The sequence below is a fragment of the Cucurbita moschata genome, unplaced genomic scaffold, assembly GCF_002738365.1.
Source record: "Cucurbita moschata cultivar Rifu unplaced genomic scaffold, Cmos_1.0 Cmo_Scf00016, whole genome shotgun sequence".
Taxonomy (NCBI): domain Eukaryota; kingdom Viridiplantae; phylum Streptophyta; class Magnoliopsida; order Cucurbitales; family Cucurbitaceae; genus Cucurbita; species Cucurbita moschata.
In genome coordinates, this window is record NW_019268532.1 from 886697 (window position 1) to 904594 (window position 17898).

At 36.1% G+C, this 17898-nt stretch overlaps 2 protein-coding genes and 1 pseudogene across 6 annotated transcripts; all 3 read right to left on the reverse strand.

The window, feature by feature from the left end:
* Window positions 1-466: 466 nt before the first annotated feature.
* LOC111454155 lies at window positions 467-3959 on the reverse strand (annotated as a pseudogene).
* Window positions 3960-4300: 341 nt separating this feature from the next.
* On the reverse strand, window positions 4301-10465 carry LOC111454161 (serine hydroxymethyltransferase, mitochondrial-like). Of its 4 annotated transcripts, XM_023095504.1 has the most exons (15): window positions 10306-10465; window positions 10167-10214; window positions 8923-9009; window positions 8708-8829; window positions 8548-8624; window positions 8221-8345; window positions 7855-7947; window positions 7202-7294; window positions 6916-7113; window positions 6305-6409; window positions 6161-6226; window positions 5993-6070; window positions 5086-5197; window positions 4870-4983; window positions 4301-4576 (listed from the first exon to the last, which is right to left on the reverse strand). In XM_023095504.1, exons 1-15 carry the CDS (start codon window positions 10393-10395, stop codon window positions 4428-4430), a joined length of 1557 nt encoding a protein of 518 aa, XP_022951272.1. In that variant the 5' UTR covers window positions 10396-10465; the 3' UTR covers window positions 4301-4427. The 4 variants fall into 4 exon arrangements, with proteins under 4 accessions (XP_022951272.1, XP_022951273.1, XP_022951274.1 ...); XM_023095505.1 differs by lacking the exon at window positions 7202-7294; XM_023095506.1 differs by lacking the exons at window positions 10167-10214; window positions 10306-10465 and having other exon boundaries at window positions 8708-8786; window positions 8865-8982.
* A 1226-nt stretch (window positions 10466-11691) lies between these two features.
* On the reverse strand, window positions 11692-17187 carry LOC111454162 (serine hydroxymethyltransferase 2, mitochondrial). 2 transcript variants are annotated; one of them, XM_023095509.1, is made up of 16 exons: window positions 16956-17186; window positions 16763-16813; window positions 16495-16581; window positions 16200-16321; window positions 15858-15934; window positions 15170-15294; window positions 14958-15050; window positions 14764-14856; window positions 14460-14657; window positions 14219-14323; window positions 14009-14074; window positions 13776-13853; window positions 13352-13463; window positions 13147-13257; window positions 12820-13014; window positions 11692-12023 (listed from the first exon to the last, which is right to left on the reverse strand). In XM_023095509.1, the coding sequence occupies exons 1-15, from the start codon at window positions 17037-17039 to the stop codon at window positions 12866-12868; spliced, it is 1551 nt and encodes a 516-aa protein (XP_022951277.1). In that variant the 5' UTR covers window positions 17040-17186; the 3' UTR covers window positions 11692-12023; window positions 12820-12865. The 2 variants fall into 2 exon arrangements, with proteins under 2 accessions (XP_022951277.1, XP_022951278.1); XM_023095510.1 differs by having other exon boundaries at window positions 11733-12023; window positions 12843-13014; window positions 16956-17187.
* Between the last annotated feature and the right edge of the window lie 711 nt (window positions 17188-17898).

The following is a 17898-nucleotide window of genomic DNA, read 5'->3' on the forward strand; positions in this document are numbered from 1 at the left end:
AAACATCAATTTTTGTTGGAAGTATCGCGTTATCGTTATCCCACGAGTTTTCAAGAATTGATATAGATTAACTTACCATAATGCTCATTAGTGGTGATTTAACATAGAATTAGAGCGAGCCAATTTACCTATCATATTGAAGAGTCTCACTTACTAACATGATCATGACTCATCATTAACCGTATATAGTCATTTATCTCTGACTATATCATGCTTCGATCATTTTAAAATATGTTGGTATAAGAAAGTTTAGTATGTGTACCTCGTCAAGGATTGAACGTTAGAGCAAGCCAATTTACCTATCATATTAAAGAGCTTCCCTAACTAAGATGATCATAACTCATCATTAACCATAATCCTTTATCATTGACTGACTATATCATGCTTCGATCATTTTAAAATATGATGGTATAAGAAAGTTTAGTATGCGTACCTTGCTAGAGAATTGAATTGAAGGTTAAATTTCTTTGGATTACAGCAGGATACTACGAAGCACCCGACATGCCTTGTCTGCCAAAAGCCCACAAAGGTTTTATTATCAACTATGGAAGCTGTAGCTAAATCAATGGGTTTCAAGACACACATGAGTAATCATTTTGAAGTTCTCACTTGAAATCTTGTCATTAGGGGTGTACATGGTCCGGGTTGGGTCGGGTTGGAGGATTTTTTTTGACCCAACCCAAAAGTTTGGGTTGGTTGGATTGGTAACCCAACCCAACCCAACCCGAAACTTTTCACAACCCAACCCCCAACCCTAAAAAAGAAAATAATATAAACGATCATGGATTTATAAGTAAGGAATATATTTCCATTGGTACGAGGTCTTTTGAGAAAACCAAAAGCAAAGTCAGGTGGGTTTATACTCAAAGAGAACAATATCATACCATTCCAGAGATTAGAGATTCGTGGTTCATAACATGTACCACATTTTCTCCTGGTTCCGTCCAAAATTATCTCATTACACTGTTTGAGATATTGAAACCTTCAATTGACACCAGCAAATCAAGAACCGCCAAGAACAAGACTAAAAGACGCTGATTTTGTGTGGCATCAACGCTGGAAACGGCATATCATCTAAGGCTGGAAATTTGTATAGGAGTACCTGTATATACCATCATCTAGTTTTGTTAAAATCTCTTAGCAAATTAGCTGACCTACCTCTTGTCATTCTTTCGCTATACAGAGAAGGAACAATGGTGTTGACATTAAATTGTCCTGGTATTTGTCTGAAGCTCAACAGAAATCAGCTTCATATGAATATTTTGACAGCTCAATGTCGCTAGGTTTGTACAAAATTTAAGTTCGTGTCTTACCCTGCTCTTCACCAAGGACACTAAAGAAGATCTCCAAAACCTCTACAAGAACAGTATCCGTTTGAAAACTTGTGAAGCTGCTTGCTATCTCGGATGACGATTTCCCTGCCTGTCAATAATGATACGAATCGGATAAAATTATGGCAGTCCCTACACATGGTGATGTTCTTGACAACCCGAATCTGGGTGGCTTTTGGCAGGTTTAACAAGCCAAAAGCAATGGCTAACCGCTCGCTGTGATAAATGGTGGACGAGAACACTGTTTCATCGCCTTTCTCCTCTTCGATTACCTCCATATATTGAACAGGTTCGTAACCAAGAGGTTTTACTTCGTCGAGTAAAGTCTCCAACAGCTTGTACATCTCTGCAGTTTGACAGTGTGATTTGTCATTGGGTTTAAATGAATAAACTTTTTCTTTGATGCTAATCCAGCTCCAGTCCTTCAACTTTCCAAGCTTTTCTTCTTTCATTAATTTCCTCACCGTGGAAACATCCTTCCATCTCCCTGCAGAGATGTACATATTTAGCAGAGAGATGTAGGTCTCGGTGTCTTTCGGCCTGAGTTTGAGTAACTGCTCAGCAGCATAAAACCCCAATTCGGAGTTCCCATGACTTCGACATCCTGCAATTAACATGGACCATATAATTTCATTAGGCTCAAAGTTCATCTTCTTGACTACATCAAAAGCTTCTTCCACCCGACCCAACCTCATATACATGTCAATCATGCATGCAAAATGGTCCATTACAGGCTCAATCTTGTACTGCTTCTGCATTACTTCAAAGTAATACAGTGCTTCATCCACCAAACCACCATGGCTACAAGCTGATAGAACACCTACAAAAGTGATCTGGTTTGGTTTAACTCCAGCCAGTCTCATATCTTCAAAGAGCTGAAGTGCTTGTTGAGACAAACCGTGTCGTGCAAATCCCGTAATCATCGAAGTCCATGATATCAGAGTTCTTGAAGGCATCTCCAAGAAAGCTTTACTCGCCTCATCAATACTTCCACATTTGTTATACATACTAATCAATGCAGTTCCCACAACAACATCTGCCAAAACACCACTCTTGATGATCTGAGCCTAAGTTTGTTCCCCTTGTTCTAAGGCTACTAGTCTACTACAAACGCTTAAAACACTGGAGAAAGTGAACAGATCGGGCTTTATACCCGAGTGATGTAATTTCTGGAACATATTAAGTGCTGTGGATCCACTCTTGTGAGCTGCAAGATCATCTTCAGCAGCATCCATCATTTTTGCATGCCCAGCAATCATTGAATTCCATGTAATCAAATTGGGGGTCTCCATACCTTCGAACAATTTCTGAGCCTCAATAAGCCATCCACATTTCAGGTATAAGTACATGACAGAATTTTTTATAGGTATGCTTGAACCATAACCAAGCTTAATGCTTAGTGAATGAATCTGTGCTCCTAGACTCAATGTTAGCATCACACAACAAGTGCTCAAGACACTGGTGAGAGTATATTCATTCGGCTCCACGCCTTCTGAGATCATCTTGGTAAAGAAACTTAAACTCCGAGCTGCTTGACCATTATCACCACAGGCAGATACAACTGAAGTCCATGAAATGACATTCTTTTCCTTAATTTTCTGGAAGGCCCTGATAGCGAGTTCCAAGCACCCAAATTTAGAATAGAAGCTAGAAAGAGAGTTGCCAATACTAGTATCAAAATCTAAGTGATATTTGATGATATATGCATGAACTTGCTTCCCCAATTGGATAGATTGCAGGGAAGAACAAGCATTCAACACTATTCCGAGTGTAAAATTTGTAGGATAAGCTCCAGCCTGCAACATTTCGATGAATACTTTAAGAGCAGGCAGAGGCTGCGAGTTCTGAACATAACCAGTCACTAGAGTAGTCCAGGCAATGACATTTCTTCGAGGCAAATTATCAAACACTTTGCGAGCTTTTTCCATGACTCCACATTTCGCATAAACATTAACAAGATTGGTCATTACAAATAGGTCTTCATGAGTCCCAGTTTTTACGATATGACCATGGATAATTTCCGCTGCTGCAGCTAATTTTCTGTCTATGCATTCTTGCAACAACGGAACATAGTAAGAAGTTTTGACCGTCGTACCTTCTTTCAACAGAGACAGAGCTTCACGTACGTCTACAAACTTCGGCTCCGCATCAACATTCAGTTGAATTAGCGACTGATTTTTCTGATACGACACGCTAGCACTCTACAGTAAATCATAGAATCAACAAAACGACAGATCAAGAAAACAAAGCAGGCTAAATTCACATTCCACACGATTAGTTACGAACAAATTAAGAATCCAACATTCAGAATCCACAGTTTCAAACTCCAACTCAACTGATCCTTCTCACAAACCAAGAACAGAAGTCCGTAAGATCAATTAGAGTATTTTCAAAAGAATATTTCATTTCAAATCAATCATGGCTCCATCGAAAACAAGCAAAAAGAGTACCTTATCCTTGAGGAGAAGGCTGGTAGAGTGTCGCTTTCTTACGTCGGAATCGAGGTTGAGAGCAGCAGTTAGGGTAACAGAAGGCAAGGAAGCCATGAAAGGAAGAAGTAGAAGGAATTACATAATAATGGCGGGGTGTTTATCCCTTCCCCATCCAATCGAATCCGCACACCCATGAATTGTGGAGGGAACGGCCTCTTTTTCTTTATATATATATATAATGGTGAAAACATTGCAGTTAAAACAAGGTTAAATAATTAAGAGTAGTTTTAGGAGTCTAGGTAAATTTTAAAAAATATCTAATAAATTTATATTAAATTTTAATTTTTTTTATTTTTAAATTTTTAATGTATATTCATTAGTCATCTGAAAATTTTCAATTAATTTTTTTTAAATATATCTTTTAGAACAAATTAAAAAAATTATAAGGTAAAATAAACGTAGGATGATAATTAATTTTACATTCGTTCAAACAGAAAAAAAAAAAAAAAGACTTTACGTATTATAATAATGTGTACCTTTCTATTAGTTTTCGGTATAACTATAATGTAACAACCTGAGGTCACTGAGACATTTATTTATGCATGTAAGTGGCTAACGAACTCCCACTAAATACTTATAAAAGGGTTCTGTACAACTTGGTTTTTCAGTCTCTATATTTCATCGTCTCTTTCTCAAAACCTACGGTTGCAAATTGCTTGGAGAACTTCTCGACCTCATGTCGAAGCTTCGAAATTTCATATTGGAATTCTTTATTTGATTGCACGGTTGCCTCAAAATCCTTCAACTTAGTACCTGCATGCACGATTGAGTATGTCAAAGGATTCTAAAAGATAGCGAGCCAACAAATGGGCAATAATGTGAGGCGAGAGAGTTCAATATATTTTAATGCAGATCTGATTATTGTTATTGTAACGCTCCAGATCCATCGCTAGCAGATATTGTCCTGTTTAGGTTTTTCCTTTCGGGCTTCCCCTCAAGGCTTTAAAATGCGTCTGCTAGAGGAAGGTTTCCACACCCTTATAAATGGTGGTTTATTCTCCTCCCCAACCAATGTGAGACATCACAGTTATGATCGAAAATCCTACCTTTAGGCTCAGCAGCCTTAATCTTCAAGGCTAACTTCAAAGCTTCATCAAAGAATTCAGCTACTTTCACAAAATCTGCTTCGAGGAAGCCTCTTGAAGTAAGAGCAGGGGTTCCTAAGTACACAAAATTTACACTGATTTAGATACTTGACCAGTAATTGGAGAACCACGATAATATTTCTTTTGTACAAAAGAAAGTTTCGCCCAAGGCCATACCCATACGGATGCCACCAGGAACCATGGCAGACACGTCCCCCGGAACTGTGTTCTTGTTAGCTGCAATATGCACCCAATCCAAAACCTTCTCCACTCTTGACCCATCAATACCCTGCCAAATTAAGTCGACGATAATAGTTATATCATGAACGTTAAAAAGTATCTAGTAAGTTCCTCAACTTTCTGTTTTGTATCCAATAAGTTATTAAATTTTCAATATTGTATATAATATAGGTGTAACAGCGGCCCTCTTTGGGCTTTACCTTTTGGGTTTCCTCCTCGAGGCTTTAAAACGCGTATGTTAGGGGAAGGTTTTCACACCCTTATAAAGGGTGTTTTGTTCTCCTCCCCAACCAATGTGAGACATCACAATCCACCTCCCTTCGGGGTCCAGCGTCCTTGCTGGCACTTGTTCTTTTCTCCAATCGATGTGGGACCCCCCCACCAAATGGACCAATGTGAGACATCACAATCCACCCCCCTTCGGGGCTCAGCGTCCTCGCTGGCACTCATTCCTTTCTCCAATCGATGTGGGACCCCCACCAAATGATGGTGTCCTTGCTAGCACACCACCTCATATCTACTCCCTTTGGGGAACAGCGAGAAGGTGGCACATCGTTCGATGTCTGGCTCTGGTACTATTTGTAACGGCCGGCCAAGACCCACCGCTAGCAGATATTGTCCTCTTTGGGCTTCCCCGTCAAGGCTTTACAATCCATCTACTAGGGAAGGTTTCCACACCCTTATAAAGGGTATTTTGTTCTCCTCCCCAACCAATGTGGCACGTCACAGTATGTCTTTAGCCTATTCTTCAAATTTTTAATCATCAGTAAGCGGTCGTCATAAAGAAAAATACCTGGATGAGAAGTATAATAGTTATAACGGTGACCCGGAAATCGCCCATTACCTTATTTTTCAAATTTATGAGGACTAAATGATTATCAGTTCCACCAGATACAAGTTCATACCCCTTCTCAATCAAACACTGCATAAACAATGAATTTGACACAGTAAACTACACTGATTTAAGCAAAGAATTCAAAACAGTGAGAAAAACATGCACTATTCTGTATACCTGAGCAAATTTTGAAGAATTATTGAGAACCTGTTGTTGGTAGGCTTTGTATTCCGGAGTTGTGGCCTATTGTAATATGGAAAATAAGAGAAATAACATGAATGAAAACAATTTAATTTTGTTACCTTGAAATAAATAAATAACCTGCTTTAGTGCAATCACGAGACCAGCTATTTTATGGTTGTGTGGGGAACCTTGAAAACCAGGAAAGACAGCGCTGTTAATTTTGTCTTCATAGTCATAGACCACCTGTCGTAGATTGTAATAAAATATTAGACAACAAATATCTTGTCTAAAATCACGACTCTCTACAATGGTATGATATTGTCCACTTTGAGCATAAGCTCTCATGGCTTTACTTTGGGACTCCCTCCCAACAATCCTCCCCTCGAACAAAGTACACTATAGAGACTCTCCTAAGACCGACCAATGGAGCCCTCGAACAAAGTACACCCTTCGTTCTACTTTGTTCGATGCTTGAGTCATTTTTTACTACACCTTCGAGGCTCACCACTTTTTTGTTCGACATTTGAGGATTCTATTGACATGGCTAAGATAAGGGCATGACTCTAATACCATGTTAGAAATCACAACTCTCCACAATGGTATGATATTGTCCACTTTGAACATAAGCTCTCATAGCTTTGCTTTAGGCTTCTCCAGAAGACCTCATACCAATGAAGATGTATTCCTTACTTATAAATCCATGATCGTTCCCTAAATTAGCCAACGTGGAACTCCCTCCCAACACTTACTTCCTCTCCTTTTTTGTTGATCTCTTTAACGCCCTTTCGATAGAAAATCAGAGCCCCTCGTGGACCACGTAAGGACTTATTTGTGGTTGTTGTCACAATATCAGCATATTCAAAAGGAGATGGATTAACATCTGCCGCAACTAAACCAGCTAGGTGTGCCATGTCTGCCAACATGATTGCCTTATGTTTGTCACAGATCTATCACAATATTCAACCACAATCAAAATCAAATGTTATGTTACAAATGTAAAAATAAAACCCTGATGGAAATATTCTAAAATGTAACCTTTCGAATTCGTGCATAATCATACAAGCGAGAATAGGCTGTTGCACCAGCAACAATGAGTTTTGGTCGAAACAAAGATGCACTTCTATCCATCTGCATATTATTTTTTATTATTTGGATTGCAGTCTCAAGAAAAATCAACATGATAGCGGGGACTCATCCCAACAATATTCAACAATCCTCCTCTCGAACAAAGCACACTATAGAACCTCCCCTGAGGTCTATAGAGCCCTCGAATAGCCTCCTCTTGATCGAGGCTCGACTCCTTTTTTGGAGTCTTCGAACAAAGGGATTTTTGGAGACTTCGAACAAAATACACCCTTTGTTCAACACTTTAATCACTTTTGACTATACCTTCGAGGCTCACAATACTTTGTTTGACATTTGAGGATTCTATTGACATGGCTAAGTTTAATGCATGGATCTGATACCATGTTAGGAATCACAGATCTCCATAATGGTATGATATTGTCCACTTTGAGCATAAGCTCTCGTGGCCTTGCTTTGGGCTTTCCCAAAAGGCCTCATATCAATGGAGATACTATTCCTTGCTTATAAACCCATGATCATTCCCTAAATTAACCAACATGGGACTCCATCCCAACAATCCTCAACATATAATTCGGTCAAACGGGACAAAAGTATTTGCTAACCCCATCATAATCAATGTAACCAGTGCTCTCATCCAACCTATATGGCATTGTCTCGAAGAATACTGAAACAAGTGAAATTTTCTTGGTAGCCGTCTGCAAAAAATTCAAATAAGCTAGCAATGTGAAAACAAAGATTAAATTATAAATTTTGTCCTGCTCTCGTTCAGAGAAAGTTAGAATTTAATCCACATAGAATTTCATCCATATAGTTTAATAAAATTTCATAAATAGTTCATGTTCTTGATGAAAGATCAGTTTCTTGCCTATAAGGAAAATTTTATAATTTTTAAGAATATAGGGACTAAACTATAACTTTTACGTAGCTAAACCAAAAATTAATTCGTACTAGATATGAAAATTAAGCACCTGATAACCATGCGAAAGGTGTCCACCATGTGGTAAATCAAGAGACATTATCCTCTCATGAGGTTTCAATAATGCAGTATATGTCAGAAAATTAGCTATAGATCCAGTGAAAGTCTGCACGTTAACTACAAATAAAAGAACATGCTCAGTTAATTGAATCAGAAAATACTGAGAAAATTCTAAAACAATTTGCAAATGTACAGCTGAATCACAAGAAACTCAAAAGAATTTGAGCATAACTTAGGAGATAAAGACACCAATTAGGTTCACTATCGATTGTAGTACTAAGAAAAGATCGTAATAATAAGATATGAACAATTATGATACCTCCCCATTTTGCAGGGTCCAATCGAAAAGCTTCTAGGGCACGTTCCTTGCACAAATTTTCGATGATGTCAGCGTACCTTTTAGGGTTTATAATTCATTAGAACAAGAATCGAACAAAGAAAATTGTAGTGTAGAATTTGAGATAGATTAATTGACATACTCAATTCCTCCATAGTATCTGGCACCAGGATATCCTTCACTGTATGAATTGGTCATAATTGAACCGACGGCTTCCATTACTGCTCTTGCGCAGAAATTCTCAGAGGGTATAAGCTCAAGACCCTTCAAATTAATAAACGACTTGTACATAGATTAACCTCGAAGCTTAAACTCAACTCAATTCAATCGAGCATTTCAATAACAATAATAATAAACCTGGAACTGACGAGCTTTCTCAAGCTCGATGATTTCCGCCACTTCCGGAGCAACGACCTCGATCGGAAGGTTCAGCGGCTTAATCCACTAAAATCAAAATACCTCTTAATTTATACTTTGTCTCAAACATACCGTTTAATTTTTTAAAAACAAAGAAATTAAAAAATATTAAGATAAAAAATATAAATACTTTATTTCAAAAATATCCTTCTGACTTTCAAAATTTACACCCACCTTTAAATTTAAAATTTAAAATTTTTAAAAAAATCTTAAAGACAAAATAACCATTTTAAAAAATATTCGTGAATTTTGAAGATCAAACCTTAACATTCTTAAATTTTTAGAAAAAAATTAGAATTTTTTTTATAGGTATCTACGTAAATAGACGGTTTTTGTTTATATATTGATGGTAAGAAGGTAAGGTTATTTTTTTTAAATTAAAATTTAATTGTAATGACCTAGATCCACTCCAGCCGATATTATCCTATTTGGGCTTTCCCTTGAGGGTCGACTTTAAAACGCATCTGCTTGGGAAAGGTTTCCACACCCTTATAAACGGTGGCACCCTTGTAAATGGTGATTTGTTCTCCTCCCTAATCAATGTGAAACATCACAATCCACCCCCCTTCGGGACCCAACGTCCTCGCTAGCACTCTTTTCTTCCTCCAATCGATGTGGGACCGCTCCCAAATCTATCCCCTTTTGGGGCCAGCATCCTTACTGGCACACTGCCTCGTGTCTACCCCTTCGGGGAACAGCGAGAAGGCTTTGTTTTCCTCCCCAACCAACATGGGACATCACATTAATAGTATTCTATTGGCCCTCACTCTATTGCTTTTAATTATATATGATTTATTTTGAATATAGTTAATTAATTGATTAATTAATATTAAACTAACAAAAAAATTTAATATTAAACTAAGAAAATTATTAGAATAATTTATTAAAATATTTTCCTAATTTACTTCCTTAAAATTTTATTAAATGAATGTGATTAATTGAGATTATTTTTATATTAAAAATAAATTTAAAAAATGTAACTAATAATACATACATTTTCCAACCCAAAAAATCATTACCTTTTAAAAATATACCGAAATTTCCTCATATAAAATAATAATTAATATTTTAAACTAAAATAAAAATAAAAATATTTATGAGATGAATAAATTAATATCAATAATTTTGGGATAAAATAAATGCATTTTTTTTAAAATTGAAAATCATAGAAATGAAATGCTTACAGTAGCTCGAGCCTCCCTTTCCTCCGCCGTGGAGCCGCCCGCAGAAGACTGCGACCATAGAAAACCAATGGAAAGTTAGGGCATAAGAGAGTAAAATCAGTCATTCTGAATTAACAATGAGGCGAGGAGAGAGAAAAACCGCCGTGTTACGGAGGAGGAACCGCCCGTTCACCGGAGAAACATTGGGTTTCGTAATGCCCACGGCAACTCTTCTTAGAAGCATCGCCATTGGTTTCCGCCGGTGATTGTCTTCTCCGATATGGAATTTTTTTTCTTTTTTTCTTTTACTACAATATTGACTAATTTGAACCATATATATATAGGGCTAATGAGGAGGATAAAGTCGTCTTTTAATATTATTATTATTTTGTTTAAGTTAATAAAAAAATAATTTTAATGGATAGATTTGAGCAATTTTTAAATTACATTTGCTTCTCAAAATTTTAAAAATAAAATAAAATTGGTTAAATTCTATACTTTTATCATTAAAAAGTTATAAAAAATCATATATTTAAAGAATATTATTTTGATCGAAAGATAGAATGATAGTTGACACGTACTTTATATTCGAGATAACTTTTACTTGTTACACGTTATTGTATTATTTATTTTGTATTTAAATAAAAAATATAATGAACGACAAAATTAAATTTGTTAATTTGTACTTTTAATTATGTATTTAATAAATTCATAAATTAAAAAAAAATTGATTTAACTTATTAAATACAAAATTCATTTTTAAAACTTAAATTTAAGTATTCAATTCAGGTTTGTACTAAAAAAAAAGAAATTTATTGCAACCAATTAAAAAATTGAGTTTTAGGCATTATTTTGATTTTATGGTAAAAGAAATTAATTAGGAATATGAGTTGAAAACGAAAATTTTAGACATTATCTTAATTGAAAGATAGCGTCAATACAAGCATATTTTATTGGATAAACTTCAATTATAGACATTTCGAGCATAATTCATTGACAAGACATTAATTACTATTGGATAAACTTCAATTATAGACATTTCGAGCATAATTCATTGACAAGACATTAATTACTATTTCAAAAGTCGATAGTCCAATCTCCCAACATGTCATTAAAGAGGATATATATATATTTTTTATTTATTTATTTTAATTTTTTTTATCACTATTTTTTTTTTACTAAGAAAGTTAAAATTTTATTTCAATAATATTTTTATGCTTTCAAAAAAAATTAAAAAATACTCTACTAAAAAATAATTTTCTTTTATTTCTCTTTTAACTCTTGAGATTCTTCCTCCATAAAAATTAACGAAAATGAACAAAATTAATTTAACATACTTTTATAATATCATTTCATTCCCAACTAATATTTATTTGATTAACGAATATCCGTCTTAGACAAAGTTTGAAGTCATATAACACACCAAGGTTCCCATACAAATATAGATTCTCACAATTTTGTTAATCGAAGTCACAATTTTGTTAATCGAAATTTAGAGACTAAAACAATAGATTAAAAAAAAGTTTTATGCAAAAATAAACTCACCGTTCAAACCAAAATTCTAACTATGCACATAATTGACAATCATTGTCTTAGAGAAGAAAACATAATCACAATCTTACTTGTGAAGTGATTCAAATCTCAATCAGGTGTTCTTAGTTTAAGATATTCGATTGACAAGATTACTTTCGTTACAGTGATTCCTTCCTTCGTTAAGACGTAAACCTATAGATTAACGCTGGCAAAGTTCAAGAACATAATGTCGAGATTTTATTATAGAAAGTCCAACAAAAAATTGCTCACAAGGACATTTATTTAGAGGAAACTTCTGCCCGTTTGCTGGAGGGTCTGAATCAGCAACTTTGACAACAAGGTTATCTGCATAAGCAAAATTATGGATGCTGCTTAATAGAATATCAAAATATCAATCTAACCCAGAATTATCACTCTAAAACTTGAAGAATCAAATCACTAGAAGAGTATTTTTAGTCTTTTTCCAAATCACTTTAATTATCTAAACAGATTTTCAGAAGTGTTCTTCGTACTCTAACGACTCAAGCCCATCGCTAGCAGATATAGTCCTCTTTGGGCTTTCCCTTTCAGGCTTCCTCTCAAGGCTTTAAAACGCGTCTACTAGGGGAAGGTTTTCACACCCTTAATAAAGGGTGTTTTGTTCTCCTCCCCAACCAATGGGGGACATCACAATCCACCCCCTTTGGGGCCCAACGTCCTCGCTAGCACTCGTTCCTTTCTCCGATCGATGTGGGACTGCCCCCAAATTCACCCCCTTTGGGGTCCAGCGTTCTTACTGGCACACCGCCTCGTGTCTATCCCCCTTCGGGGAACAGTGAGAAGACTGACACATCGTCCAATGTCTGGCTCTGATACCACTTGTAACGATTCAGGCCTACCGCTAGCAGATATTGTCTTCTTTGGGCTTTCCCTTTCAGGCTTTCCCTCAAGGCTTTAAAAAGCGTCTACTAGGGGAAGGTTTCCACACCCTTATAAGGGTGATTTGTTCTCCTCCCCAACCAATATGGGACATCACACAGACTAAAACAACTTTTCATCTCAGAAAGATCATCAAGACACCCTAACCTATGTTTCGTTAAAACTTGTTAAGTTATTTATGGTATTCGTTCAACAGGTTATGGATGTTAAGAAATGTTCTAACCCGACTCGGCGGTAGATCCTTGCCTGCAACTTTGAGGATTCGCTTTTCAGTCTCTGTATTTCATTGTCTCTTTCTCAAATCCTATGGTTGGAAATTGCTTGGCATACTGCTCGACTTTAAGTCGGAGCTTTGAAATTTCAGATTGGAAGTCTTTATTTGATTGCATGGTTGCTACGAAATCCTTCAACTTAGTACCTGTATTTACAATATTTAAAAACGAAGATGAGTATATCGAAGGTTCTAAAAGACATTAGTCCGATAAATGGGCAAATACGAGACGAGAGTGGCCAGTATATTTTAAGGTATAGAAGTATTATGTTCAGGAACCTTCGCTATTGGCCTTAATCTTCAAGGCTAACTTCACAGCTTCATCGAAATATTCAGCTACTTTCACAAAATCTGCCTCAAGGAAACCTCTTGAGGTCAGGGCAGGGGTCCCTATGTACACCAGAAGTTCAGAACACAAAATTGGCATCAATTTAGATATTCTACCAGTAATTGAAGGACCAAAGACAATGGTGGAAGGCCATACCCATACGGATGCCACCAGGAACCATGGCAGACACGTCCCCTGGAACTGTATTCTTGTTAGCTGCAATATGAACCGATTCCAAAACCTTCTCGACTCTCGAGCCATCGATACCCTGCCAAATTACCCCCCCCCCCCCCCCNCCCCCCCCAAAAAAAAAAAAACAAATAAAACAATAAGAAAAGGATTGTGCACCAGTGCTGCAAGTCATTTCTAAAGTTTTGTCCAGATCAAGCCAAGGATGACAGTTATATCATAAGTTTGAACAATGGAAATAACTCGGGATGATTTTTGTTAAATAAATTGTCCTTATATTTGTTATCGTCGGCACCCAGCACTACATAAACACAAACACCTGATGAAAGTACATAAACCCATGGATGAGAAGTATAATAGCTCTATTGGCAGACAGGTTGTCATCCTTTACCTTATTTTTCAAATTCACAAGGACTAAATGGTTGTCAGTTCCACCAGATACAAGTTCATAGCCCTTCTCAATCAAACTCTGCATAAACAATTGATTTGACACGGTAAACTACACTGATTTAAGCAAAGAAGAATGTTCAGGAATTAATTACTCCATACAGCGAGCAAAACATGCAATGGAAGAGTACTCTATTGATGATTTGTCAAAGGAGTCAGAAAATTTTCACTGCATACCTGAGCAAATTTGGAAGAATTACTAAGAACCTGCTCTTGGTAAGCTTTGTATTCCGGAGTTGTGGCCTATTGCAATATGGTAAAGAGGAGAAATATCATGAATGGAAACTAGGCGAACATCCAAATATCTAAATCTAGTATCCGAAATAAAATTTCGTGAAGATGGCCCCCAAATTTATTTGTCGAGAAAGACGAGAAAAAATAAACGACCTGCTTTAGTGCAACTGCCAGACCAGTTATGGTGTGGTTGTGTGGGCCACCTTGAAGACCAGGAAAGACAGCCTGATTAATTTTGTCTTCGTAGTCATAGAGCACCTGTCGTAGATTATAATGAAATATTAGACCAGTAAGAACTCGCCCTTGAAATTTACTTACATTTACTTCAAGGTGTAGAAGGAACCTTTCCTTACAGATTTTGTATTCTTTCTTACATTTTTAAGATCTCACTTACTTCTTGTCCTTTTTTGTTGATCTCTTTAACACCCTTCCGGAAGAAAATCATTGCCCCTCGTGGTCCGCGTAAGGATTTATGTGTGGTTGTTGTTACAACATCAGCATAATCAAAAGGGGATGGAATAACGCCAGCTGCAACTAAGCCACTAATGTGTGCCATATCAGCCAACATGACTGCCTTCTGTTTGTCACAGATCTGCAGAAATCAAAATAATCACAACCAAGCCAAACGTTACACAACGTAGAAGTGTAAAATCCTAATGGAAGCTATTTTATAATCTATAGCCAAACAAAGGAAAAACCTGGCGAATTCGTGCATAGTCATAGAGACGGGCATAGGCACTTGCACCAGCAACGATGAGTTTTGGTCGGAACAATGATGCACTTTTTTCCAACTATTAGAATTTTGCTCCATATAAGTTAGTTTATTTGAAATTGCAGTTTCAAGACAAATCAACAGGATATCCCAATAGGCGCAAACACAAGCATTTCGAACCTGGTCATAGTCAATGTAACCAGTGCTCTCATCCAACCTATATGGCACTGTCTCGAAGAATATTGAAACGGCAGAAATCTTCTTGGTATCAGTCTGCAAAAGGTTAAAGAAATAAACATAGGAAAGTATCATATCAAACATCATAAAAAGTACAAGTTACCAAATCATCAAAAGCAGCAATATCAAAACCTAGTAAATTTGAAAATAAACACCTGGTAACCATGCGAAAGGTGTCCACCATGTGGTAAATCTAGAGCCATAATCCTCTCATGAGGTTTTAATAATGCAGTATATGCCTGAAAGTTAGCCGGTGATCCAGAGAGAGACTGCACATTAACTACAAAAAATACCATTCTGAGTTTAATCAAAGACGGTAGGTACTTTGGCAAGTTCTTTCACATAGACCAAACTGAATGGTCTCAGAGTTGGTTAAATAAAAAGAGAAAGCCAAACCAAACCACGAGACTTCAATGGTTTACACTAGAGCAAATATCACCAATATGTCTTCTTTCCAAGTTGAGTCCAAAAGAAAAGGGAGGTGCAGACAATTTTCTGATTAATATATGCAACAGCCATCCTGTGGGTCTTTTATTTTTCATTGGTCACACCATTAGAAGGCAACCCATGTTGAGAAAAGCTTGTTTATAAATACATTTACTGAATCAGAAAATTCTTAAAATGTTTGCACATGTTCAGCTGGATTAACACGAAACTCAGGACAAGACACAGTGAACTGCTATACTTATACAAAGAGAGTCTGAAACAAATTTATCACTTGGAAATTAATCACATATCATTAATTGTCTATCTAAGCATAGAAGCCGAAGGTGCAATCCCCCACCCTGCATAGTAATGCTTCAAAAAAGAATAACAACAATAATATATCAATAGTTCTCATACCTCCCCATTTTGCAGGGTCCAAACGGAAAGCTTCTAGAGCACGTTTCTGGCACAAGGTTTCAGCCATGTCAATGTACCTAAATCCATTTGGCGTTTATAATTAGAAGCCCATAAACAAAAAGAAAAAAGAGAAAATTGAAAACAAAAGGAATTACATACAGAAATTATCGGTGCCATCGCAGTAAGTTACAGATTCTAAGAACTTGCGATGTTTTTGCTAATATTAAGAAAAACTTATGATGGTCTTTCATGTAATTTATACTCTGTTCTTATTTTGTTTCAAAACTCCAATAATTTATTCCAAAAACAAAAGTACTCTGGAATTGAGATAGATCCACATACTCATTTCCACCATAGTATCTGGCACCAGGATATCCTTCACTGTACTTGTTGGTCATGACTGAACCAACTGCTTCCATCACTGATGATGAAGTGAAATTCTCAGAAGGTATAAGTTCAAAACCCTTCACAATCAAAAAAGAATTGTACAAGATTTGATGTTAATCACGAAGCTCAACTCAATTCAATGGATATCAACACCATTAACAACAATTTCAGCCTTAAAAAATGAAGAAGCGAATAGATCAACGTCAAATTTTCAAAAGCACGAAGACCACGAAAACAGCTCAAAAAATACCTTCCATTGACGAGCTTTCTCAAGCTCAATGATGTCTGCAATTTCCGGATCAATAACCTCGAGGGGGGCGTTCAGCTGCTTAATCCACTGCAAGCAAAATTCCTCCAAATATCAACATCGATTCAAGAAACTGACTCATCAAACAGATCTCGTACACTCCATGATCCACATACATTCCTTAGTCCTTACTTAAGTTCTAACTTCAATAAGAAATTTTTGCATCAGAAAAATGTAAATTTCTTTAGATATAAATAAATGAAATGCTCACAGTAGCTCGAGCCTTGTCCCTTTCCTCCGCAGCGGCACCGGACAGAGAAGACTGTGGCCATATAAAACGAATTCATACACAAAAACGAGTAAGAAAATTTCGGCATCAGAAGTTATCAAGAACGACGAATGTAAACACCATAGATATTATGAATTAACAATGGCGGTGAGAATTAAAGAACGAAAAAAAAAACCATGTGATGGAGAAACCGGCCATTGACGAGAGGAACATTGGATTTGGTAACGCCGACGGCGAATCTTCGAAGCGCCATAGCCATTGGTTTCGGTAAGCGATTGAATCTCCTCCGATATCGAAATGCGTGAAAGGTTCCGCGCACTTTCGATCTGGTGCTCTTCCGTTGTCACCACTGCCAGTGGGGTTAGTAGGTTGGTGATGGAGGCCTGATGCCGGTGAATAAATATTAACTAAGCTATTTTTTTAATAATTTTTTTCGAAGTATATGTCTTAATAAATATTTAATAAAAATATTTCTAAATTTTAAATTAAAAAAATGTATTTTAACTATAAAAATTTCATTAATAGCTTATAATTTTTTAAAAATTTTAAAAATATTTATCTAAAAATCTTTAATTACGCGTTTCAAAAATATTTTTAAATTTTTTTTAAAATAATAGAAGAGATGTTATTAAATTTTAAGGATATTTTTATTAATTATTTAAAATATATTTTTAGTTTAAATTTATATTTTGTTTGTTTTAAATTATATGTAATTTATTTTATAAAAAAAAACATTAATATTAATTACTTGGGAAAAAAATTTAAATTTAATAAGATATATAAAAGGAAGTTGATTCCATTAGTTTTTTCGAGATTGATGTTACAGGTTAATTAAATTGGACTACTAGGATCTGCACGGGTTATAAGACGCAAAGGAAAAGAGAAGGATTCGGGTCAAATCTCCAAATGCAACCCTTCAACTTGTCCGATGAAGGTCAACCTTACACGAGGATACGTGTCATGAGACTTGTGGCATCCTAGTTCAACTCAATCTAATTGTAAGAAAAACATAAGAAATCCCGAGCCGTGAATAATTATTTTTAACCTAACAAATATAAACGGTTTGTGAATTCACCCGCCACTAGATCGATAAAAAATCTCTAAAAAAAAAAAAAAAA